Raw genomic sequence first — 27,559 nt, forward strand, 5'->3', positions numbered from 1 at the left:
TTCATTTCATTTTTTTATTACTGAAAATAATTTTGTCATACGAGAGAGGGGTTAAAAAGTGATCCCATTTGGTGTCAGATATACTAGCTATACCACTTGTTACAAGGATATCAGGTAGCTATGCTGATGTAAACTTTAATCTGTTAGCTTCTGGCTATTCCAGCTGCTACTGCCAAGGGCAAAACAAAGAGAACCTTTCTTGCATCATCCTGCGCAGGCCTGCTTGAGGCAAGCTATTTGTGGAGACCCAGAGTTTATTTCTCGGCACTCTGCAGGTCAGAGCAGTGGATAGTGAACCTTCAGAGCAAGGACAAAAATGTGGTTTGGGCTTGTCTCTGAAAATGCTTGGTAGTACATTTGAAATTATTTAGAAGGTGTATTTTGGAAATCCATGAAAATTATTTGAAAAATCTTTCAGATAAAATTACCCAACATTCAGTTGTTTTTTTTTTTTAAATAGAAAATTACCCTTTTGAAAATCCAGTGATTGCATGACAACTTTTTAAGTATCTGATTACAGACAGCTGAGATGTAGCCCTCGGTTTATGAATCAGTGATTCATTACGTCATCATCTGTTTCGTCTGCCAAGGAAAGATATTTGAGAAGTACAGTATTTACTTATCAGTCGTGCAACTCTGAAGCCTTTTAGTTAAGATATTCCTAACTCCTGTTTGAAAGAATGAGTTCAGCAATCCTGCACTTTTTAAAAAATTTATTTATTTTATTGTACTTTAGATGAAGGTTTACAGAACAAATTAGTTTCTCATCAAACAGCTAGTATACGTATTGTTTTATGACATTGGTTAACAATCCCACAACACGTCAACACTCTCACTTCTCAACCTTAGATTCCCTATTACCAGTTTTCCTGTCCCCTCCTACCTTCTAGTCCTTGCCCCAGGGCTGGTGTGCCCCTTTAGTCTTGCTTTGATTTATGGGCTGGTCCAGTCTTTGGCTGAAGGGTGAACCTCAGGAATGACTTCATTACTGAGCTGATAGGGTGCCTGGGGGCCATACTCTTCAAGGTTTCTTCAGTCTCTGTCAGGCCAGCAAGTCTGGTCTTTTTTTGTGAGTTAGAATTTTGTTCTACATTTTTCTCCAGCTCTGTCCTGGACCCTCTATTGTGATCCCTGTCACAGCAGTGAGTGGTGGTGGCCAGGTACCATCTAGTTGTACTGGACTCAGTCTGGTAGGGGCCATGGTAGATGTGGTCCATTAGTCCTTTGGACTAATCTTTTCCTTGTACCTTTAGTTTTCTTCATTCTTCCTTGCTCCCAAAGCAGTAAGACCAGTGGAGTATCCTAGATGGCCACTCATAGGCTTTTAAGACCCCAGAGGCTACTCAACACAGTAGAATGTAGAACATTTTCTTTATAAACTATGTTATGCCAGTTGAGCTAGATGTTCCCTGAGACCATGGTCCCCATATCCCTTAGCCCAGCAATTTGGTCCCTCAGGGAGTTTGGAAGTGTCTATGGAACTTTCATGATCTTGCCTTGTACAAGTTGAATCCTGCACTTTTTGAGTTAATCTTTCTATTTTAAAAAAGGTGGTCCTTATGAAGTGTATGAAAAAAAGTATCTAGTAAGAAGCTAAAAAACCTTCAACAATAGATAGGAAAATTTGGAAATTAAAAAAATTTAAATTCAAATTGCTTGACTTACGCAATTAGATTCTTAGCTGTTTACACCTTTTGCTACTTTTAGATAGTAATTTGATTTTTGGTCTCATGGGCAAGTAATATATTCACTCTGGATGTAAATTTGTGTTATGTAGGGTTTTTTTCCAAAAAAACCTCTTTCAGAGCCCATTATTTTCTCTGATGTAAACTACCTGTTATAGAAGGAGCCTTTTGTGTTACGTATCAGGACTACCAGAGGAGATGGGGAATTACTGACACTAATGATAGTGTCAGCCTTTAACCTGTCAAAGAAAGTGGCTAGTAGTGACTACTTCATCTCTGAGGTGCTGTCAGGTGGCTTAGAATTTACTTTGACCTACATCAGAAAATCGTTATTGTAGGATTATTGGGAGACAGGGATGGATGCTTTTTCACTAGAAAATTTGCACAGAAAAGAAGAAGGTGTTGTGTTTTATAGTTAATCCTATATGTAGCATTCGTAGATGAAAGAAACAGATGTGAGTTTTATTTCCCAGATTAGTACTTCTCAAATTCTTTAGACTCAGGACTGTTTTGCGCACTTAAAAATTATGAGGAGCCCAAAGTGCTTTTGTTTATGTGGGTTATGTGTATTGGTATTTACTATATTAAAAATGGAAACTGAGAATTAAAAAAATTACTTGTTTCAAATAACAATAATAAACATATGACATGTTAATAGAAATGTCTTATTTTTATGAAAAATGAATGTATTTTCTGGAACTAGAAAAAAGTTGGTGAGAATAATGACATAGTCTCACTTGTCTGCAAATCTCTTTAATGTCTTCTTTAATAGAAAACAACTAGATTCTCATCTGCTTCTGTGTTCAATTTGCAGTTTATCGTTTTGGTTGAAATACATGAAGGAAATCTGCTGTCACATAGATATGTAGTTGGAAAAGGGAAGAGTACTTTAATATCTTTTCAGATAATTGTGGATGTTCTTTGATACTACACTAAAGCTTAACAAGTGGTAGTTTCTTAGAGGTCAGTTGCAGTATGGAATCTGAAACCCTGTAAATGAACTTTTCATATTCTATATATTAAAATCCATTGGTCTCCCTTAATGAATCTTTCTCCCCATGTCTGATATTGTAATATGATGCATCGATATTTTGCAAAATGTGGTTTCTGAGATTTACAGATCTTTCACATATTGAAACACGTCATTATACAAGGTCAAACTTACATTTGATAACATTACAACTGTTCACATTTGAAAAATTTTTAAGTATTGGGAAGCCTTTGAGCTCATAATAGTGACTCATATGTTTTTCTAACGCCTAATTTTTGCTTGAAAGCTTGAATATTATCATTGGCTACAAATACTGTCAGTTGTTTTCCTCAAAGTGACAAGCTTATTTCATTCATCTTCTAAAAAATATCTGCCAGATGCCCAAGTCTGAATAACCATAGTTTGTCTGTCAGTCCTTCTTTCAAATAAAAGTGGACTTTCATGAAAAAGATAGCTAATTCAGCGTACAGCTCAATGGTGGCACAGGTGCTTTTCCTCAAGACAGCCAGTGTTCGTGGTGCTTTATGTGTATTTCCCATTTCATCACACAGACTATTAAAGTGATGTGTGCTCGAGGTTGGGATTTAATAAAATTAATAACTTTTACTACTTTATCAAGAGCATTCTTTTTTCTTTTTTTATTGTGCTTTACGTGAAAGCTTACAGTTCAAGTTAGTTTCTCATACAAAAATTTGTACACACATTGTTATGTGACCCTAGTTGCTCTCCCTATAATGTGAGAGCACATTCCTCCTTTCCACCCCAGATGTCCCGTGTCCATTTAACTAGCTCCTGTCCCTTTCCGCCTTCTCATCTCCCCTCTGGACAGGAACTGCCCATTTAGTCTCATGTATGTGCTCAAACTAAGAAGCACACTCCTCATGAGTATCATTTTATGTCTTATAGTCTAGTCTAATATTTGTCTGAAGAGCTGGCTTCAGGAATGGTTTTAGTTTTGGGCTAACAAAGAGTCCAGGGGCCATGTATGTCTTCCAGGGTCTGTCCAGTCTCAGTCAGACCCTCAAGTCTGGTCTTTTTACTAGAACTTGAGTTCTGCACCCCACTTTTCTCCTCCTCCATCAGGGACTCTCTCTTTTGTGTTCCCTGTCAGGGCAGTCATTAGTGGTAGCTGGGTACCATCTAGTTCTTCTGGTCTCAGGCTGATGGAGTCTCTGATTTATATGGCCCTTCTGTCTCTTGGGCTCATATTTACCTTGCATCTTTGGTGTCCTTCATGCTCCTTTGCTCCAGGTGGGTTGGGACCAATTGATGCATCTTAGATGGCCACTGGCTAGTTTTTAAGACCCCAGATGCCACTCACCAAAGTGGGATGAGGAACATTTTCTTAATAAACTTCGTTATACCAGTTGACCTAGATGTCCCCTGAGACCATGGTCCCTAGACCCCCACCCCTGCTACTCTTTCCTTCGAAATGTTTGGTTGTATTCAGGAAACTTCTTAGCTTTTGGTTTAGTCCAGTTGTGCTGACTTCCCCTGTATTGTGTGTTGTCCTTCCCATCACCTAAGATAATTCTTGTCTACTTTCTAATTAGTGAATACCCCTCTCCCTCCCTCCCTGTCCTTGTAACCACCAAAGGATGTTTTCTTCTGTGATTAAACTTTTTTTGAGATTGTGAACATCCTTAAGTGAAATTGCTTGCCACTGGATGAAGGTGAAGGATACAATGACTAGTAGCACGGTTTGGAGTCACTGCCTTGATCCCTGCTAAGGCACGGGCATTATTATCCACCACATTAGTGCAGATGCTAACACAGTTGTTGCAGCATAACCTTGAGATTCAAAAAAGTTATTTAATACTTGGAGTATTTCAGCAGTCCTTTAATTTGCTGCCAAGCATTCACATAAGAGAAGATCTTCTTTGACGATTTGTCATGCTGAGAGTGGAGAACGCAAGCAAAACAGCAAGTCCATCAATTTCTGCAGATTCATCCATTTATAAGGCACAAACAAGTATGATTCTTCAGATATCAACACAACCTTCATGTTGCAGTTAGGTCTTTAACAGAAAAAAGGCAGTGCTGTGATTTCTTTTGCTGACTTTCTGTCCAGTAGGCATTCAGCAACGTCAGCTGTGTAACTGCCGCTCAGCTAACATGACATTTCTCCAACCAAGGCAGTGTAATAACTAACCCTGTAAGATGCATCAGTGGCTTTTTCATTTCTAGTTTGAAACGATGTAATAAATAATGTCTGACTTTCGAAGAGCTCATCATGTCTATGCTTCAAATATTCAATTCCTTTTTCTTTATATTCCCAGTGATTGGTCTCAGAATGACACCACAGATTAACTTACACCATAAATATTATTCAAAATTGTTCTATTGCATAAGAGTGAATAAAGTAAATTATTAATACCGATAAAGCTGAGGGAAAGACAGCTTTCATCATATTTTCATTTCTTATTATCATTTCATCCACTTTCTTTGGAGTACATTCTTTCCTTCCATGGTATGTCAGTTCCATTTTTTTCCCAGCAGTTTTTTTAAAATAACTTTTATTGTGCTTTAAGTGAAAGTTTACAAATCAAGTCAGTTTCTTACACAAAAACCCATATACACCCTGCTACACACTCCCAATTACCCTCCCCCTAATGAGACAGCCTGCTCTCTCCCTCCACTCTCTCTTTTTGTGTCCTTTTTGCCAGCTTCTAACCCCCTCCACCCTCTCATCTCCCCTTCAGGCAGGAGATGCCAACATAGTCTCAAGTGTCCACCTCATCCAAGAAGCTCACTCCTCACCAGCATCCCTCTCCAACCCATTGTCCAGTCCAATCCATGCCTGAAGAGTTGGCTTCGGGAATGGTTCCTGTCCTGGGGCAACAAAAGGTCTGGGGGCCATGACCACCAGGGTCCTTCCAGTCTCAGTCAGACCATTAAGTCTGGTCTTATGAGAATTTGGGGTCTGCATCCCACTGCTCTCCTGCTCCCTCAGGGGTGCTCTGTTGTGTTCCCTATCAGGGCAGTCATTGGTTGTAGCCGGGCACCATCTAGTTCTTCTCGTCTCAGGATGATGTAGTCGCTGGTTCATGTGGCCCTTTCTGTCTCGTGTTTCCCAGCATTTTTAGGTGTAAATAGTGCAACTGGAGGTTGAGAATGCAAAGCTTCTCATCTCTCCTTTGTAAACCAGTGATTCATCCTGAAGTTAAGAAAAAGTATTGTGTAAATTATCTTCCTTTTAGAATGAAAAAAAAATTAAATCCAAAATGTTTCAATTAAAATTAAAATTTAGTGTCAGCCTTGAACACTGTGCTTTTTTAAGAACTATCTATGTGGGATCAAATTGACAAAAGCAACTCAGAGATTAGATAGAAAATTTAGGAAGCAGTGAGCTTATGTTAATGGTAGGGGAACAGTTCAGAAACGGGGGGTGCAAATGGTTACGCGACCTGAAGAATGTTATCAATGTCAGTGAACTGTACGTGTGCAAATTGTTGAATGGGTGTGTATTCTGCTGTGGATATTCTCAACAAAAAAATAAAATAATAAAATTAAAATTTGTTTTTAGTTTGAAAATTTAAAAATGGTCTTGCAGAACAAGTTAACAAAAGGTACTTAGTCCTTCTGTGTTTCTTGTTTAGATTGCAGGGGAAACTTTGGTATTCAAAGTAAAGATTTACCGGAGCAGTAATGAGGTTACAATGATTGTAGCAGGAACAACCAAAGACATACGTAAGAGCACATTAGAAGTACTGAGAAGAGACTGAGTTAGTCTCTGAAAACTCACCTCTTCATGCCCTAAACTTCTCCCTTAAAACTAGAACACAGCAGCATATACAAATACACATGCCATTAGCTACCAGAGTGATGCTGTCATCACACATCCTGTAGCTTCTGGAATATTCTGCCATCCACTGAAGAGAAGGTAGGAAAAATAGTTTTGAACTCAAGGACCCCCTGAAAAAGGCTTAGTGATTCCCTGCAGTCCCCAGACCACACTTTAGGAACTGCTGTTCCAGATGTTTGAATTGATTGTCAGAGTGTTTTAAAATTCACTTCTGAAAATCACTGTGCATTCTTTACGTTTTGCAACCCTGAAGAACATGTGGCAATTCCTTGTCAAGATCTTCCTCATCCAGGCCTTATTCTGTGACTTCTCATAAAACTAACTCTGATATCTTGTCATATAAATAAGGGCAAGTGTAAGAAAGTGGAAGAATGAGTGGGTACTTTTATGTCATGAATGTAAGTAGATTAATTCATTTATTTTTAATTAGAGAAGTATGAAATCTTGGTTCAGGGTTGGGGTTTATGGGTGTAGGACCATGTCCTCGTTCCTTGATTCACTTTATGGCTGGAAAGAATGCAGGTTTTGATAAGAGGGTCAGAGCATCTCTATTCAGGGTCTTGCTGACTATGCCTAACTGTGGGAGAACTTGACTACAATGTCACAGGCACAAAGGTCTCAGCCTCCTCCCTTGTAGCAATAATAGCATAGGAGTGTGTGTTCCCATCCAACCTTCTTTCAATTAGGACACCCGTACATTAACGATGCTATCCAAGAATTAAATTAGCCATTAAACCAAATGTTTTTACAGTAATGCGTTAGTAAGATTGGAGAGTTGTTTAATTATGAATTGCCTTGTGCTCTATTTCTCCAACCTTAAGATGCACATCTTAATATCTCTGAAATGAGAATCAAAGGTGTATCCGTTTAACCGGTGGCATTCTTCTCTTATTTTTTGTGAAATAACAATTTTTGTTTTCATTTTGAAATGTTATCTTCAAATATGTTTGTTTTGATATAAGTACACATGTCTATTTCCTGAGGAAGATTACAACATATTTCACTCTTTGATGGTTTCCATTATTTTCCTCTTAAACAAAGAAATAACAGATTCCAGCAATAATTTGTGTGTATATATATATATATATATATATATATATATAGTCCTGAAGTGTGCACTTCCATGTTAAGTGTTTCATAGCAAATAGGAAAATTAATATTGAACTATGCTCTTGTAAGTTGTCCAAGAAGGTAGCTCTTCTTTTTCTACCTCTTTGCTTATGTTTTTATTTGATATTCAGTATTTATTTCTGTTCATGACAGGTTTATTTTAGGACAGTGGAACTTATAGAGGAACCTATAGAAGGGTCTTCTGGTCTGAGCTTCTACTTCAAAATTAATGGGTTTCCCATATTTCTGAAAGGCTCAAATTGGATCCCAGCAGATTCATTCCAGGATCGAGTAACCTCTGACTTGTAAGTTATCATCTTTCTTGTCTTGTTCCTTTTTCAAATGTCCCACAAAGCTTAAGAGTTGCTCATTCTGAGTTTCTTTAATCCCAGTGGACAGAACTGAGGGGCAATATAGAATTCTAGGATGATGGAAACTTTAGACTGGAAAGAATCTTTAAATGATATATTCCGTTTTCCTAATCTATATATAGTCTTATACCTAACCTATTTCAGACTACTGACGCCATCCAATCTTTAGAAAACTGTTAAACATTTACTCTGGAGAAAAAAGAAAATGACTAATGCACATTTTAGATTGTCTCTGGGGGAAGTCGGAGAGGCTTATATTCAACTTCTTTTCAATTTTTTGAAGAATATCTTAAGTATTTTTCAGTATGTTTTAAAGAAGAGAATTTATATTTACCTCTTCATGCTGAGGTATTTGCCTATTGTAGATGTAGAAAAAAAATTGTGTTTTTCTGAAGCTAAGAAAATAATGTTTCCTAATTGGGTTTATAATTTGGGTTTGTCTTTTAAGTGAAAATACATTTATTTAAAAATGTATAAATATGCATTAAAAACCCAAAAAACCAAACCCATTGCCATCGAGTCAATTCCGACTCATAGCGATCCTATAGAATAAGAGTAGAACTGCCCCACAGAGTTTCCAGGGAGAGCCTGGTGAATTCCAACTGCTGACCTTTTGGTTAGTAGCTGTAGCAATGCATTACAATGTATTACTTAACATTAGAATGTGTATGTGACTAGTAATTAAAACCTCACTTTATCAAAAGTTGTAGTAATTATCTTTTACTTCAAAATGTGAATATTGTGTTGAATTCCTTAAGAAAATAAAATTCTTTTCCGGGCACAGACACGGGATAATTTGCCCCATTTTTTCCTTTTCACGGAGTTGCTGGGTAGTGCAAATGGTTAACGTGCTGGGCTGCTGTCCTACAGGTTGATGGTTTGAGTCCACCCAGAGGCACTTCAGAAGAAAGGCCTAGCGAGCTACTTCCTAAAAATCAGCCACTGAAAACCCCATGGAGCACAGTTCTACTCTGATGCACATGGGGCCACCATGAGTCGGAACTGACTCTATGGCAACTAGTGTTTTTTTTTCTTTTTTCAAAAGATCTGCTCCCCTCCTATCTGTTTTGGGAGAAGGGCTATTCAGCACTGCTGGGCCTATTAGTAAAGCTGCCCACGGGTACCTTTGCTGAGAGCACAATGCTCTGGGTCTCTGACCAGCCTTTTATTTGGCTCCTTGTTCATTCCTGGATAGTGTTCTAGGAATGGAGGGTACATATGCTCAAAGTGGCTGTAAGTTTCCAGATTTTTCTGAGGGAAATGTGAATAGGAATTGGAAAACGTAGAAAGGAAATGTACTAGAGGAAGGAGTGCTGGGCTGTTAGAATTGTGAAAAAGGAGATAAGGATGAGCTAGGTTCGAATATTCAAGCTTCTTTTTTTTTTTGGTCTTATAGTTTGAAATGGTTATATAAACTCATCACATGCTTTCCTAGGTCTCCAGCTATATTTTTCCACAGGAATAACTTTAAAAGAAAAATTTGGTTTTAAAAATAATGTATAACATTACTAAAGATTTAGAAAGCAGAGAAAAGATACCACTCATAATTTTTCTAAGTTTGTGTGTTTTACTTGGTTACAGTTAAATGTGTAGGTAATTTTGCCTCATTTTCTTCACTTAACATTGTACCCAAACTATCATTAATTTAAAATATGTACCAGAGATTTAAAATGTGTTTATGTACTGCAATGTGTTTTTAAATCTCTTCCTTAATATCCCAAATTTTTAAAATTAGGATTTGTTTTTAAAATTTCGGATCAGATAGTTTAAGTTGTCTTTTCTTCTATAGGTTACGACTCCTTTTGCAATCTGCCGTGGATGCTAACATGAATACTCTCCGGGTTTGGGGAGGAGGGATTTATGAGCAGGATGAATTCTATGAACTCTGTGATCAGCTAGGAATAATGGTGAGTATATGACAGTGTTTTATCTATTGATAGGTTACTGTGTCCTCAGTTTGACGTCCAACGTTCTGAGTGAGTGATATTATTCATCGCTTCTTTTCTCAGAGCCAGGAATGATGTTCCTTTTCACTGCCAAAGGAATAAATGGCATTTCACAAACCCAGAGCCATAGTTGGTAGCAAATAGCATAAGCAGTTAGTTTTAAATGATACACATTCTATGTACTGGTTATATCTAAGCATATGTCACCTACATTTGTCTTTGTGATATGTAGGTAGAATAAAAAAGCAAATTCAATATTTTAAAAGTTTAGCTTTAAGGAGATCTAACAAAACCTAGAGAGAAGAAAAATAATAAAATGAAGACAAGAAAATGTGTGCTTAATATTGTTAAATAAGTACTCTGAACATATTTTCACTGGTGAGGATTAAGCAAAGGAGATATATTCTTTTAGTTCTAGTCTTACAGTTTGAAAATCTAAAGAGCGTCATAGAAAGAGTGGCATTTATCATGACAATGCTGATGGTTGTGATAATGATAATGACAGTGTAATATAATATTTATTGGGTGCCAGGCATTGCTCTAAGTGCGTGTAGTGTTTCATTTTATCCTCATGCCTATCCTATGAGGTAGTTACTATCAGTCTCTATTCCCATTTTACAGAGAGGGAAACTGACACATGAGGAGATAATATAACTTGCCCCAAATCACACAGCACGTATATGGTGGAATCAAGATTCCGACTCAGGCAGCCTGATTCTGAGTCGCATCTCTTAACCACTGCATACGGCTTCCCTATCCTTTCTGCCACGGACAGTTAACTCTTTTATAAACAAAGAAAATAAACTCTGTAGCTAAGCTATGCTCCTGAGCAGTCCGGTACATCTCTCAGTACCAAATTCCTGGTGAAAAATTAGAGCGAAGTAGGAGTGAGGAGAAGTCCCTGGGGGGTGCAAATGGTTAAGGCACTGAGGTGCCAACCAAAAGGTTGACAGTTCGAGTCCATCCAGATGTTCCTCTGCAAATCAGCCATTGAAACCCCTGTGGAGCACAGTTTTACTCTGACACACATGGGGTCACCATGAGACAGAATTAACTCCATGGGAATGAGTTTATATTCTAGGGGCTTGGGGAAGCTTCTTGACACACTCATTATTTCCTTATTTGAATTCTTCTTTCTTCCTTTCTTTTCAGCTTGCCTCACATTTTCTCTTCTCAGGTTTCCCTACAGTTTGTGCGGTTCTGGAAAGCTGAGTGTCTCCTCAGTCATGAGATCTGTGAGGGCCTTCCCTCAGTGCCTCCCTGCATAGTAGTGCTGAAAGAATCACACTCATCAGGCGAACTTGATTTTTTATTTGTGTGAAAAGAAAGATAATCCCCAAATTTCCAAATGAAGAAATCTCTTTCTGTGTGATAAAATGTATGGAAATGCTTTACTGCCTTTCATTTTATCTGATAGATATGGCAGGATTTCATGTTTGCTTGTGCCCTTTATCCAACTGATCAGAGCTTCATGGATTCAGTGAGCGCAGAAGTTGCTTACCAGGTAGGTTTTTCCAAGAAGAAAGAACACTGATGTTTTAACTTTGCCTTTTGCTATATCTCTCATTTTTTGTCTGTTGTTCTTTATACTAAATTCTGTGAAAAAAATCACAAAGTTAGGTACCTGACTCGTTAGGTGAATCTGCCCGGTCTCATGACTCTACCATCACCTGTATGCTGATGGCTCCCACATTTATCCCCAGTCCTGACTTCTCTGGTAAATTCCTGGTGCTTATATCCAACTGCCTACTGGATGCCTCTGCTTGGAGATTTAATAAGTATCTCAGACTTAATAAGTTCATACCAAACTTATATTACCTTCCCAAAACTTGCTTCTACTATAGTCTCCCCTGCCTCAGCAAAAGACAACTCCAGTCTGAATTGCTCAGGCCAAAAATTTGAAGTCATTCTTGACTCCTTGATTTCTTTTGCATTCCACATACACACATTTATGCTTATATTTATAGACATTTAAATGCAAGGAAGTGGTTATATCCTAGTTCTGTCTACTGAAAAGGCCTAGAAACAATCATCAACTTAGTAGTATTGAGCATCCTTGGTGTCAAGATAGTGATACTGAAATAATCTTTCCCATTAAGAGAAGGGATTCTTAGAGACATGTCTGATTCCAGACCTGGGACAGGAAATATACAAGATGACACTGGAACACCTTGGCATACATATAACAAGGAAGCTATCAAAGACATGACAAAAGGACTTGAAGAGACTGACCAGCCAAAAGTGGCTCAATCTGAGCTTTAATGAGGATAAGAATTTCAATGGGTTGAAGTCCATCAAGTATGTTTAAATCCATGAGTTCATAATTATAGTGTCTGTAGATGTATATTTAGGTGAAAAGCCATGAAGAAAGTACGGTAAAACTCAAGGTATGGTTACTTTTTGAAGGAGAGAGGGGCTGTGATTAGGAAGGGGCACACGGAGGGCTTCTGGCATGGCTATGTTCTCTTTCTTGATCTGAGTCATTATGACCCACTATGACATTCATTATGTCATACATTTGTTTTCTGTATCTCTGTTTCATTTTACAATAAAAGGTTGAAAAAGTGCAAATATAATCATTCTCTTGCTAAAAACTCTCCAGGGACTTCCTGTTGCCCTCAGGATAAAGTTAAAGATCCTCACCATTCTCGATCCTGTCCCAGCCCAGCTCTCCGTACTCATCAAGCACCTGTCTCCCCCTTGCTCTCTGTTCCTGGAACAGCTTCCCCATCACCCTCCTCTATGGATCACTGCACTCCTTCCCCTCTGGCCCCACTTACCTTGTTTGTAACTTTCTCTGGGAGAAGCCTTTCCATTGTCCACCAGTCTAGATTAGGGCAGCCTTCATTTACCCTTTGTGATACACATCACATTTTGAATTAGTTGTTCAACGATTTGTCATCCCTGCAAGATTATAATTTCCCTGAGGGGGAGTGTTTGTTCCCTTTATACCCCTAGTACCTGGCCGGATTATTCATTGAGTGGGTGGATGGGTGGGTGAGTAACTTCTAAAATACGCTATAGTTGTACAGCTTATAAGCATTTCACTCTTATTTTTAATTTTCTTTCATACAGATAATTAAAATATAACGTGCTGTATGTATTACTCTTTTATGTATTCTTTTCCAAAACCCACTGCCATCAAATCGATTCCAACTCATAGTGACCCTATAGGACAGAATCAAACTGCCCCATAGAGTTTCCAGGGAGCACCTGGTGGATTTAAACTACCAACCTTTTGGTTAGCAGCCGTGGCTTTTAACCACTACACCACCAGGGTTTCCATATGTATTCTTTTAGGTATTACAAAAGAAATATAGAACCATTTTATGTAGAGTTTATTAAAAATTTAAAGTAAAGTGTTGCCTTAAAATTTTAAGCCAGTTTGAAGGGTATGTGCAACACAGAGTGACTGAAGCTCTTTGCCTCTTCCTTATTTGTATTTCCATTTTCAAGGAATCAGCACAATAAACATTGTAACATTGTGATAGCAGCCCTCACTTGCTTGGGCATATACACAGGCAAATAAAAGGAATACTGTTTGCAAGCCTGGTTTAGAAAAACACAAGATTTTACTTTTTTAACAAGATGTATCTCTTTAATCTGAACACATCTCCGTTTCATGTATCTGAGTTACTTAGCCACGGTGAGAACATGGGTGGAGATCCAGTATCTTAAATAATTACAGTGGAAGAGAAGTTATAATTACCAACAAAGTAATATTGCCACAACATGTTCCAAAAGGATTTCTCTTGACCATTGACTCTCCCTGTAGTTCTCAAAGAAATGTAGTTGCACTCTTCTGCTGGGGCAGATTTCCCAGTGTGTCAGAAGAAAGGGACATGTTTGAGCCTGTCCCGTGCATAATGGAACTGGATCATTTTACCTGTATGCAGAGCCCAGAGTGAGCTAAGCTCTCGCAGGCCTTGTGTCTTGTAGCTGGCAGGGATTAGGGAATCTCTAATGTCCTCTTCTATATTTAGATATATTCAGTAACTTACTTACACTTAGTTGATTTCTCAGGACATGACATTGATAGTTATTTCAGGAGGCACCCTCTTGATTGCCCTAAGCGTTTTTCCTTTAGAGTATTCTGCTATATTTGTCTTTTACCTCCGTTGGAAACTGCTGTTTCTTTGCCTCCAACTTCTTCAGCTTTACCTCTGGTTTTCACTTGTATTGTGAAACTCTCTCTAGTTGGTCTTTTGATTTGTTCGTTTCTAGTGGAGACTTCATGGAAACTTTAATTTCCCTCTTGTTTTTTTCACACAAAACTCCAGCTTGCTCTTGAAAACTAAACCCTGTAATATCATGGGCTCTTACTCTTTGGGACTCACAGAATCCTGCATTTTGTATTTCTTAGAAACTTCTTGTGGCAATTCAGATAACGATGAGGTTGATTTATTTTTCTTTTTACAAAGGGATTGTGTTTTCTTCAGTTTATTCATAGCAGAGAAGAGGAACCCTGTCTAATTGGTGTTAAACAATCTAGATAAAAAGAATCTCAGAGATTTCAAAATGTTAAATGTATTCCCACAGCTAACATTACTAGCCATTTTCTAATGAATGAGCTTCTTTGTTACATAGAATTTATGTGCACACATGCTAATGGCTATGATTTTATGGATAACTATAGATCTGAATTTTTTTTTTATGCTGAGTATTTGAGAATCATTTTATGTTTTCTTAAATTTCAGATCAGGAGACTAAAATCTCATCCCTCTATCATCATATGGAGTGGCAATAATGAAAATGAAGCAGCACTGATGATGAATTGGTATGGTATACCTCCCAGTGACTACCCAACGTACATCAAAGATTATGTGATGTTGTATGTGAAAAACATCAGAGAGGTCGTCCTGGCAGTAAGTAATGATTTCTGTGCAGCAGAATGTATTGAACGTGTTTTAAAAATGGATCAGTTTAAATACGTCCTCACTTTAATTTCAGACACCTCTCGGGGTTGGCAATTGCATTGGTGTTATAATTCAGCCACTTTTATGATAAGACTCAGGGTTTGGTTTTCGACGGTCTCAGCTCTGTTACTACAAGAAACAAGTCTTTCTCTCAAGGCACAAGTGGAAACTTTTAGGTCATTTATGCGGCACTTGAGCTTTGACTCTGAAGCCCTGAGCACATCTCTTTCTTACACCAGTTTGTCTAGCGAGAGTAGGACCAACCAACCAGCTTCCTTATACTTCTCATTCTGACAAAACTATAGAAGGGTATCATACATGTGTTCACCTGGAGCCCTGCCTTTCACCAATACCTGATCTGCTGGTGGTGATATTTTGCACAATTGAATTGCCACCTCACGCCCTGGATTAGCAGTGCCCTCTTTACTGCTGGAAGCAGAGTCGTCAACATCTTTAAGACTAAACAGACCTGAGAACCAGTTTACAAAACTCATCCTTACAATTTTGCTTCTGTAGAACCACTCTTGGTACCAAATGTCTTAGGCTGGATTCTCTAGAGAAGCAAAACAAGTAAAGTATATAAATACACATAGAGAGAGATTTATATCAAGGAAACAGCTCATGCAGTTGTAGAGGCAGAAACGTCCCAAGTCTGTGTATCAGGATAGAGGCTTCTCTCAATCCCCATAGCCACAGGGGCTAGTGAACCCAAGATCAGTAGGTTGGAGAGTGGCGCTCCCACTCTCAGTCTGTGAATATCTACGAATTCTAAGATCTGCAGATGAGCTGATAGCTCAAGTCCCAAGAGCCGAAGGTCAGATGAACAGGAGGCAGCCGCAGTATCCAGAGTGAGTAAAAGAGCCAGAATGTCTGCTTATATTTGGATGCAGGGCACCACCCCGCCCCCAAGGAAACTCCCTTTCAACTGATTGGCTACTCACAGAAGGTTCAATCGTGGGAGTGATCACGTATAAATGTTGAGAATCATGGCCCAGCCGAGTTGACACAAAATGTTAACCATCGCAAGGGTCAGTGAAAAAGACGAAGACCCTCAACAAGATGGATTGACACAGTGACTACAATGGGCTCAAAAATTGTGATGATTGTGAGGATGATGCAGGATCAGGCAGTGTTTCATTCTGTTGTAAGTAGGGACGCTATGAGTCGGAATCAACTTGTTGACACCTAACAACAACAACAACAACAACAACACAGAGTGTAGCAAATAGTGCCTAGGGCCTGAAGAGAGGACTTCTGGATTGGTATGGATGAGTCAAAGATAGGAAAGGCGGCTGGAACCAGATCTTACTACTTTGAATCATGTCATGGAGTTGGGCTTTGCTCAGTAGACAGTGGGAAGCTAGTGGACCTTTGGGGGAGGGGAGAAACTTTACCTGATCATGTTTCTGGAAGGTACCTTACTGGGAAGAGATTAGGGTGGTGAGAGATTATAGACAAGGAGACCAGTAATAATGACTGGGAATTCCCAAGTTATGGAGAATCTATTATATGCCATGCATTGATACGTTAATTATATTTTAATTATCATATTAGTTAATGTGATTATTGTTTTGGTTATTGGGTGCTGTTGAGTCGATTCCAACTCATCGTGACCTTATGTATAATAAAATGAAGCATTGCTTGGTCCTGTACCATCCTCACAGTCATTGGTATGTTTGAGCCCATTATTGCAGCCGCTGTGTCAATGTGATTATTATATTAATTTATTGGTTATGTAGGAGTACTACATTTTTATAACTACCCTGGAATATACTTATCTTTATTTTAGAGAAGAAGACATAGGGGAGTTAGAGAGATTAAGTGCTCAATGTCATATAGGTCATAGGTAGTAGAGTCCAATGGAGAGGGACCAGAAGTGACGTGATGAAAAATCATATTTGAATGTAGAGTTGACAGCACTTAAAGAGTGACTCAATGTGGGAGATGAGAGAAAAGGAGAAATTAAAGATGGCTCCTACTTGGATACAATTAGTTAAGATAGGAAGCATCTTTGAATAAGTTTGGGACAGTAAATAAGGAGTTTTGTTTTGGAAAGTTGGATTTGAGATGTTGGCAGGACAATCCAAGTAGAAATGTCAGACTGTCTATTGGGAATGTAAATTTGGAGGTGAGGACAGAGGTCAAGTATGCAGATGTGGGCAGGGAGTAATCAGAAAGGGAGGGGAAGTCTTGGGAAAGGGTATAGAACAAGGAGAGGCTGAAGACCGTGCAGTGTCCGTCTGAGAATGAAGAGGGGAGGTAGAGAAGGAAGAATAAGAAAGGTTGGGAGAAGCCAGAACATGAAAATGTAGTGTTGAGCAACCAGGGGTGGGAGGGGTTCAGAAATCATGCTTGGTAAATAGGGTGTTTAATCCATAGAGAGCGGGAGTAGTATCGCGGACTGAAACAATTGCTTTGTTTGCTAAGTAGAAGCCTGTGGGGAGTTTTTGAAAAGAAAAAAAAAAAAAAAAACAATGTCAGTGGAATGATCAGGTGCCAAATGGCAGGGGTTGAGGAATGAGTGGATGAGTGGGTGGTAAAGAAGTCTGATGGACTGCAAGGGAGATCAGGGAAATTTTTATTAGGGTGAGGGGGTTCCTAAGGAGGCTAAAGGGAAACAGCAGTCAAGTAAAATTAGAAGAAAAAAAATGGTGTATAATTTATAGGCTATAGTCTCAAAGCAAAATAGAAAGGTGACCCAGAGGATAGAAAGAGAATTTGGCAAAGGAAAGGAGAAAGAATTCTTTATGTATGACAGGAGAGAAACAAAGGGAGGAAAAAAAAGGATGAATATACCAAGAAAAAATAAGACCTAGTGGTATTTTCTGAAAGTCTGTTTTCTGGGAAGCCTTTTACTGGCCTTCTACAATATGTTTTACATTTCCCAAAGAACCCTATACTTTTCCTTCAAAACATTCATCATGCTTATAATTACTTGGTCAGTGCCTGGTTTCACCACTAGATTGCAATCTGCTCTTTGGAAAGGCCAGTCACCATGTCTGTCTTGTTCCGTGGGAAAACCCCAGCACATAGAAAGAATTGCATGCTTGGCACATAGTAAAGCCTCAAAAAAGATTTCATGTTAAGTATTCAGTGACATCACAGACCATGGCTGTTTTGCTCATCTTTTTCTTTGATGTGCTGAACAACGTCTGACACACAATAAACACTTGACAAATATTTGTAAATGAACAAATCTCTTCATTGCAATAGGAAGTAAGCTCATCTGTTGATGTGATAATAATGAAATAGTTTTGAGTTCCACTTATGTGCGAGGCACTACACTGAGTAAAAACCAAACCCATTTCCGTCCAGTCGATTCTGCCTCATAGCGATGCTTTAGGACAGAGTAGAACTGCCCCTTAGGGATTCTGAGGCTGAAATCTTTATTGAAGCAGGCTGCCATGTCTTTCTCCTGGGGAGTGGCTGATGGGTTTGAACTTCTGCACCTTTTGGTTAGCAGCCAAGTGCTTTAACCACTGTGCCACTAAATAAACCACAGAATTTCAAGGGGGCAGTTGTGGTTCAGTGATAGAATTATTTTTTTATGTGGGAGACCTGGGTTCGATTCCCTGCCAGTGTACCTCATGTGCAGCTATCACCTGTGGTGGCTATGATGCTGAATAGGTTTTAGTGGAGCTTCCAGACTAAGACAGACTAGGAAGAAAGGCCTGGCAATCTACTTCTGATAGTCATCCACTGAAAGCCTATACATTACAATGGCCTGATCCTGTTGTGACATGGGGTCTCCATGAGTTGAGGGCTGACTCAATGATAGCTAACAGCAACAACAGCACAATAAAAGTTTATTTCTTATTCACTAATACTACAAAATGGTTGCCTCTGATTGATGGGCAGCTCCCCTCCATTTGGATACCCAGGCTTCTTCCATCTCCTAGCTGGAAGATGATGAAAACTAGGCACAGGGCCCCACACAGTTGCAATGAGAGCTAGGAAGTGTAGACTCTGGCTAGGCAGCCACTTCTTAGAGACGGCTCTATCTTATGGAAAAGGGAACGTGAATTTTGTTGGTAACTTAGCTATCTCATTCATATGAGAGCTAGCTCATTGAATATTCACAGTAACCCTATGAAGGAGGTACTGTTACTATCTTCATTTTACAGATGAGAAAATTGAGGCTTAGGCTTGTCCAAAGACAATAAGGTTCTGATTTGGGATTTAAACTCAAGTCCACCTGAATTAATAGTCTCTCAGAGCCCTGGTGGCACAGTGGTTAAGACCTCAGGTGCTAACCAAGAAGTCGGCAGTTCAAATCCACCAGCCACTCCTTGGAAGCCCTGTGGGGTAGTTCACCTCTGTCCTATAGGGTCCCTATGAGTTAGAATCAGCTCAACCGCAACAGGTTTGTTTTGGTTCTTAACCCTAGACCAGAGGTTCTCAAGAAGAGGTGGTTTTGCCCTCTGGGGATGTTTGGCAGTGTCTGGAGACTCTTTTTATTGGTGATGGTGGAGGTGCTGCTGGCATGTAGTGGATAAAGGTCAGGGATTCTGCTAAACATCCTACAGTGTCCAGGAGATTCCGCACCACCCTCCTGCCCCTCCCCCGCAATACACACATTAAAAAATGTCCAGTCCCACATGTCAGCAGTGCCAAGGTTGAGAAACCCTGCACTAGACTCTGCCGTTACATGTGATGGATGAGGGTGGAGGGACGAAGTGATTGGAAAAGATTAGGAACAGCTACTATGAGGAGGTAAATGTTAATTATGAAAGGATGTTGTGATGGTTAAGATTGTGTGTCAAGTTGGTTGGGCTGTGATTCTCAGTGTTTATATGTGATGGGATCTGCTGTGAGTAGCCAGTCAGTTGAAAGGGAGTAATTGGGAGTGTGGTCTGCATCCGAATGTAAGCAGGCATTCTGGGTTTTGCTGGCTCTAGATCCTGCAGCTGGCTCCTGTTTGTCTAACCTCTGGTTCTTGGGATTTGAGCTTGGGATTCTTTGATCCTCGCAGCCTGTGAGTAAGAGCCCTGCTCTCCGACCTGCTGAACTTGGGTTCACCAGCTGCAGCAGCTACGTGAGCTGTTTTCTTCATATAAATCTCTCTCTCTATGTATATTTGTATGCCTCACTGGTTTTGCTTCTCTAGAGAACCCAGCCTAAGACAGATATAAATGATTAGTAAAGAGCAGAGATGTGCAGGTTGTTCTTGAACAGGAGAAGAGGTTAATGGTCCTACTGTTTTCTTTCAGCTACCTGACATTTCTGGTACTTGATAGTACTTTTTTTTTTTGAGTGGGAGGAGAATTATATTTTTAAAGAAGTAAACGATCTGTACTTTTCTAGGTGAAAATATTATCATTTAAATCATTTATTTCTATCCTTAGGAAGACAGTACTCGTCCCTTTATCGCATCCAGTCCTACAAATGGGGCTGAATCTGTTGCAGAAGGCTGGGTCTCTCACTACCCTCATGACACACATTTTGGTGATGTACATTATTACAGCTATAGCAGTGATTGCTGGAATTGGGAACTTTTCCCTAAAGCTCGATTTGTATCTGAATATGGATATCAGTCCTGGCCTTCCTTCAGTACACTAGAAAAGGTAAGCCATCTTGATTGTCCAACTACTCTTCCTCTTCCTCCTCTTCTTTTTCTGTCTTTGTGTCTTTGTCTTCTTCTAGTGCATCTGTTTTTCTACATGACTTTTCACTCTCTCTGTTCCTAAATATTTGTTTCGTAGTTGGATTCAGCTTCAGAGTTATGTATATGTTCTTTTTAAAAATAGGTTTATTGACATATAATTCACATACCATTTGATTTGCCCATTAAAGTGTACAATTCAGTGGTTTTTATATATTCACAGAGTTCTGCAACTGTCACTACAGTCCAATTTTATAACATTTTTATCACCCTCAAAAGAAACCCTGTACCCTTTAGCAGTTTTCCCCATTCTTTCCTACCCACTAATCCAGCCCTAGGCAACCACTAGTCCCCTTTCTGTCTCTATGGATTTGCTTATTATGGACATTTCATATAACGGAAATCATACAGCATGTGGTCCTTTGTGACTGGCTTCGTTCACTTGGCATGTTTTCAAGGTTCATCCATGTTGTAGTACGTAGCAATACTTCATTCTTTTTATTGCCAAATAATATTACATTGTATGGATTTCCTCCATTTTGTTTATTTATTATTTAGTGGATGTTTGGGTTATTTCAGCTTTTTTGGCTTTTCTGGATAATGCTGCCATGAACATTCATGTACAAGTTTTTATTGAACATATGTTTTCATTACTTATGGGTATATATACCTAGGAGTAGAATTGCTGGATTGTATGGTAACTCTATGTTTAACTTTTTGAAGAACTGACAAACTTTTCCATAGTGGCTGTACCATTTTACATTCCCACCAGCAACATATGAGAGCTACGGTTCCTCCACATTCTTTCCAACACTTATTATTTTCTATCTTTTACATTATAACCATCCTAGTGGATGTGAGTCAGAATTGACTCAATGGCACTGGGTTTGGTTTTTTTTGGTTTAGTGGATGTGAAGTGGTATATCATGTAGTTTTGATTTGCGTATCCCTAATATAAATATTTGAGTATAATTTCATGTGCTTCTAGGCCATTTGTATATCTTCTTTGGAAAAGTCTGTTCAGATCCCTTGCCCGTTTTAAAATTGGGTTATATGTATTTTTATTATTGAGTTGTAAGAATTTTTAAAAATATATTCTGGATACAAGTTCTTTATCAGATATATGATTTGCAATTTTTTCTCCCATTCTGTGGATTGTCTTTGTACTTCCTGGATTGTGTCAGTTATAGCACAAAGTTTTAAATTTTGATTTAGTCCAGCTTATCAATCTTCTCTTTTTTCTCTTGTGCATTTAGTGTCACATCTAAGAAACCATGCCTAACCCAGTATTACAAAGATTTACTCCTATGTTTTCATTAAGTGATAGTTTTGACTCTTAAATTTAGACCTGTAATCTGGTTTGTGTTAATTTTTGTGTATGATGTGAAGTAGTGGTCTGTGTTGCAGTGAAATACTTAATATGGCTCTTCTAGCCATGGTCTTGTGACTCCCACAAAATGATTGGGTGGGACTATGTAACTAAGGTGCTTGCGGTCCACCAACAGGATTGGACAGCTTGTGAATAATGCAAATAAGGTGTATGGAATTCTTGTGGGGTGGGACCATGCAAATAAGGTGTATGGAACCTTGACAAAGGGATAGGACAGTTTTGCCATACCTCATCTCTTAAAGGGAGCCATTCCTAGAAGTGGAAAGGGATCAAGAAACCCATCAAGAAGAGCCAGGAGTGGAGCGTGTCTTTTGGACCTGGGGTTCCTGTGCTGAGAATTTCCTAGGCCCAGGAGACAGACAAGATGGTGAGAAGTGGTGGCAGAAAAACTGTGGCAGCAGAACCAGGAGACTGATATGAGACAGTGTGGTGGGCCTCTGCAACGGGCGTGCTGACCCATGGCAAGAGAGCTGGGCTGAGCACCTTTGGGCAGCAAGTTTGCTGACAGAACGGGATGCCTTTAGGTAGTTATTGACAGAGCAGAGCGGAGACCAGGCCGAGGGGTAAGGGGCAGGCCTGCCTGCGAGTACAGCCGAAAAGAAACTGTCCTGATTGAAGAACTATACCCGGAGTTGTTACTGTTACTTCTAAGTTGATTCTGATCCTGAATTGTAACCTGTTACTTTTGTAACAAAACCCATAACTGTGAGTATGTCTGTGAGTTCTGTGTGACCACTGCAGTGTATTATCGAACCCAGTGGAGAAGCAGAGAGTGCCGTGAGAGGTATAGTTGGTGTAAGAATTGGTAAAAAGTTTGGAGAGTGGAGGTGTCTGACCTCCACCACATAGGAATCAGCCTTGGGCTGATGCTGATTGTGATTCTCTCTCCTCCCACTGTACATGCCAATTTTACAGCGTCCACACTCATTCTTCTGTGTGTAGATATCCATTTGTCCCAGCACAATTTGTTGTAAAGAATATTCATTCTTTATTGAATTCTCTTGGCCCCTTTGTTGAATTATCAATTGACTTTAAATGTCAGAGTTTATTTCTAGACTCTCAGTTCTATTCCATTGACCTGTATGTCTACCCTTATGCCCGTACACACTGTTTGATTGCTATAGCTTGCAATAAGCTTTAGAATCAGGAAGTGTGAGTCTACCAACTTTGTTTATTTGAAGGTTCATTTGACTATTCTGGATCCCTTGCATTTCCTTGGGATCAGTATGCCCAATTCTGCAAAAAAGGCAGTTGAAATATTGATAGAAATTGTATTGAAACTATAGATCAATTTGGGGAATATTACTGTCTTAACAATGTTAAGTTACCAATTCATGAACACAGGATGTTTTCTTTTATTTCTTTCATCAATGTTCTGTAGTGTCCACTGTACAAATCTTGCACTTCTTTTGTTAAATTTAAGTATTTTTTGATGCTTTTAAAATAGAATTGTCTTACTTTCATTTCCAGATTATTCATTGCTGTTGTGTAGAAATATAGTTCAGTTTTCCATATTGATCTGTGTCCTGCAAACTTGCAGAATTCATTTATTAGTTCTAATAGTGTTTTATATGTTTTTAATAGTGTTTTAGTAGAGAGTCCTTAGGATTTTCTATATATAAGGTCATGTCATCTGGAAATACAGATAGTTTTACTTCTTCCATTCCAGCCAGAATGCCTTTTATTTTGTTTGCTTGCTTAATTGCCCTGGCTAGAACCTCCAGTATTGTTGAAAAGAAGTGGCCAAAGTGGATATCCGTGTCTTGTTCTTGATCTCAGGAGGAAACCACTTATTCTTTTACCATTTAATGTTTTAGCTGTAGGTTTTTGTAGATACCTTTTGTCAGGTTGATATGTTCCCTTCTATTCCTGGTTTGTTGGATGTTTGTTATCATGAAGTATGTTGTATTTTGTCAGTTGCATTTTCTGTGTTGAAATAAATGGTCATGTGGTTTTTGTCCACCCCATCACTTGTTTAAAGTAACAAAAAAACTTTTTTAAGACATTTTCAAAATCTTCCTGTCTCACCAACTGAATGCAATAATTTTTATTTCTACATGTTGAGGTTATTTTGTATTTCTAACTTTAATAAATAAAGTCATAACCATAATTCTACCACCTTTAAAAAATTATTATGTTCAAATTGTAGAACTGATTTCGTTGGGAATACTTTTGTTTTGAAATGAAGGAGGCTGGAGTTCAGCATTTTGGCTTATGTAGGAAGAAGTGCTGAGAATGGGAAGAAAGGAATGATAGAAGTAAAAATATTTACTGAGTAGGTGCTCTGTACCAGGTACCTATTGCTGGCTGTATTCAACAATAATCCGCCTCCCTCTACTCTGACTGAGGCTTAGGAGGAAACTGAGCCTCTGGAGTGTGGGAGATTTATCAGTGCCCCTTAGGTAAACCGAAACCAAACCTGTTGCTATCGAGTTGATTCCAACTCATAACGACCCTATAGGGAAGAGTAGAACTACCTCATAAGGTTTCCAAGGAGTGCCTGGTGGATTCGAACTGCTGACCTTTAGGTTAGCAGCCGTAGCACTTAACCATTGTGCCACCAGTAGGTAGCATATCTGGATTCAGACTTATTGCATGACTCCAGAGCTGATACATTTAACTTTCACTACACACCAGAAAGTGGAGTGTTAGAAATTGGTAAACTTTTTTCTTAACTCTATAAGCATTTCTATTCATCTCCTGAAAATAATGAAACTTTTATATATTTTTGAATCATCTGATGATGTTCAAAAATACCAAAAACTATTTTAAAATAGGGAAAGGTAAAGAAAAGTTCTGCTCATTATGAACCTATTTGTTATTTCTTTAGTCATTGCCTCCTTTCAAGATACATTGCTGAGTTAAGGATTTGAATAAGTAATTACGAATATGAAAGAAACTAAAAGAATAACTTAACATAGAACTTTGGATCTTTTATTTAGGGCTTTTTCCATGAATTCCACAAATGTGTTTAAATGCCTCTAGGACATATAAATCCACATTAGTTTCACATTATTATATTGGAAAATATAATAATATTTTTAATGTTGCATGTTGCTGTTATTAGTTGCCATTGAGTCAATTCCAATTGTTGACAACCGCATGTGTGCAGAGTAGAACTGCTCCATAGGGTTTTTGAAGCTGTGACCTTTGGGAAGCAGGTTGCTAGACCTGTCATCTGAAGCACGTCTGGGTGGGTTTGAACCACCAACTGTTTACCTGTGGTTTATGGAGTATGCAAAGACATTTGACCATGTGGATTATAACAAATTATGGGTAACACTAAAAGAATGGGAATTACAGGACACTTAATTGTGCTCATGAGGAATGTACATAGGTCATCAGGTGGTCGTTCGAACTGAAAAAGGGGGATACTGTACCCTTTCAAGTCAGGAAAAGTTGGGTCAGGGTTGTATCCTTTCACCAGACTTATTCAATCTGTAAGCTGAGCAAAGAATCCGAGAAACTGGACTATATGAGGAAGAATGGGACATCAAGATTGGAGGAAGACTCATTAACAACCTGCTTTATGCAACAACCTTGCTTGCTGAAAATGAAGAGGACTTGAAGCACTTACTGATGAAGATCAAGGACCACAGCCTTCAGTATGGATTATACCTCAACCTAAAGAAAATAAAAATCCTCACAACTGGGCCAATAAGTGGCATCATGATAAACGGAAAAAAGATTGTAGTTGTTAAGGATTTTGTTTTAACTTGGATCCACAATCAACACTCATGGAAGCAGCAGTCAAGAAATCAAACAACATATCGCATTGGGCATATCTGCTGCAAAAGACCTCTTTAAGGTGTTAAAAAGCAAAGATGTTACCTTGAAGACTAAGGTGCGCCTGACCCAAGCCATGCTGTTTTCAGTCACCTCACATACTTGTGAAAGATGAACGTTGAATAAGGAAGACTGAAGAAGAATTGACGCCTTTGAATTATAGTATTGGCAAAGAATATTGAATATACCATGGACTGCCAAAAGAATGAACAAATCTGTTTTGGAAGAAGTACAGCCAGAAAGCTCCTTAAGGATGCAAGGATGGTGAGACTTCATCTTACAAACTTTGGACATGTTATCAGGAGGAATCAGTCCCTGGAGAAGGACATCATGCTTGGTAAAGTAGAGGGTCAGCGAGAAAGAGGAAGACCCTCAACAAGAGGAATCGACACAGGGGCTGCAACAGTGGGCTTAGGTATAGCAACGATTGTGAAGATGGCTCAGGCTGGGGCAGTGCTTGTTCTGTTGTACATAGGATCACTGTGAGTCGGAACCGACTCAGCAGCACCGAACCACAGCAAGCGCTTAACCATCTGCGCCACCCAGGAAGCTCTTTCGATATTTCATAGAGATTAAAAACTTGAACTTTGGAATCTAACAGACCTGGATTTGAATACTAGAACTGTAACTCACGATCTGTATCACTTTGGGGAAATTATTTCATTTTTTGAATTTCAGTTTCCTCATCTGTAAAATGGGGTTAATAGTAGTAAATACCTCATAGAAATGTGTCTTTGTGTGTGCGTGTGAGAGAGAGAGAGAAATAGAGCATTTATTCAAGTGTGCATGTGTTTGTGTGTAAAGATTAAGTTAATACATTAAACGCTTGGTACGGATTCTGATACACCGTGAGAGCTCATAAAATGTAAGTTATCATTACTATTAATATAGTCCATTCTAGCCATTTGATTTATGAAAGTTTTGTTTTCTTCATTAGCATCTGGTTTAAAGAACTGGAGTCTGAAGCTAGGGGCTTTACTAAACTTGGACCTCGGGCAAGTTACAAAACCTTTCTTTGTCTGGCATCCTCATCTGCAAAATGAAGGTGATAGTAGTACTTACTCATAGGGTTATTATGAGAATTAAATGAGTTAGTATTTTTAAATCACTTAAAACAGTGCCTGGCCTCTCCAATTCCTTCTGCTAATGTTGTTACAGTTGAAATCTGCAAGATTTCCACTGTAGTTACAGGAAGGTAGAAAACTTCTCACATACCTGAATATCAGGTTCACTGATTATGGGATAGATTCAAATCACTACCAACCAGAGGGCTGAGAGACTTTTTAAAAGGAGGGAGCATAGAAAGAAGGGAAGATAGTAAAGGTATATGAATCTGAAATATGATTATATATATTAATACCTCTGTTTTAAATAAATACTAGAAGTAGCAAAAAAAAAAAAAAAAAACCACACACAACCAAACCTGTTGCTATCGAGTCAATTCTGACTTATAGCAACCCTAGAGGATAGAGTAGAACTGCCCCACAGGGTTTCCAAGGGATGGCTAGTGGATTCAAACTGCCAACCTTTTGGTTAGCAGCTGAGCTCTTAACCACAGTGCCACCAGGGCTCCAGAAGTAGTTATTGTTCTCTAAATTATTTCGGTGGTGACAGTTTGGAAAATAGATATAATTTTGAAGAAATTCCCGATTAAACCTGGCCAATATACAGTTTCTTACATTTTGGTATAAATTCCTAACAAGTAACGTTTTTCTTAAGGTGATTGGTCCGTGCATTGCATGATTACTGGAAATTATAAGTCATACTTCCATGAACAGGTTTTTAGCTTTTTCATGTTCTTTTTTGGGTGTGGGGCAGGGAGATGTTTTTTCAAAGTCTTTGTGTAACTTGGATTGAAACTCTGGATATTTTCAGATGTAACCGGTGATTGTCTTTCTCAAGTGCTGTGTATTAAATCACGGGCCTAGAAGCCAGAATTATTGTTTTTTTTCCTGTA

General features: G+C 38.8%; 1 protein-coding gene across 1 annotated transcript in view; it reads left to right on the top strand.

Moving 5' to 3' along the window:
- Positions 1-27,559, top strand: part of MANBA (mannosidase beta) — a 143,444-nt gene that overhangs the window by 81,681 nt on the left and 34,204 nt on the right. Inside the window, exons 8-12 of the mRNA XM_049885603.1 lie at positions 7,745-7,896; positions 9,752-9,869; positions 11,326-11,412; positions 14,606-14,773; positions 20,170-20,388. Coding sequence (XP_049741560.1) covers positions 7,745-7,896; positions 9,752-9,869; positions 11,326-11,412; positions 14,606-14,773; positions 20,170-20,388 — 744 coding nt within the window. The remainder of the gene's footprint in view (positions 1-7,744; positions 7,897-9,751; positions 9,870-11,325; positions 11,413-14,605; positions 14,774-20,169; positions 20,389-27,559) is intronic.

Source organism: Elephas maximus, chromosome 5 (genome assembly GCF_024166365.1).
Source record: "Elephas maximus indicus isolate mEleMax1 chromosome 5, mEleMax1 primary haplotype, whole genome shotgun sequence".
Lineage (NCBI taxonomy): Eukaryota > Metazoa > Chordata > Mammalia > Proboscidea > Elephantidae > Elephas > Elephas maximus.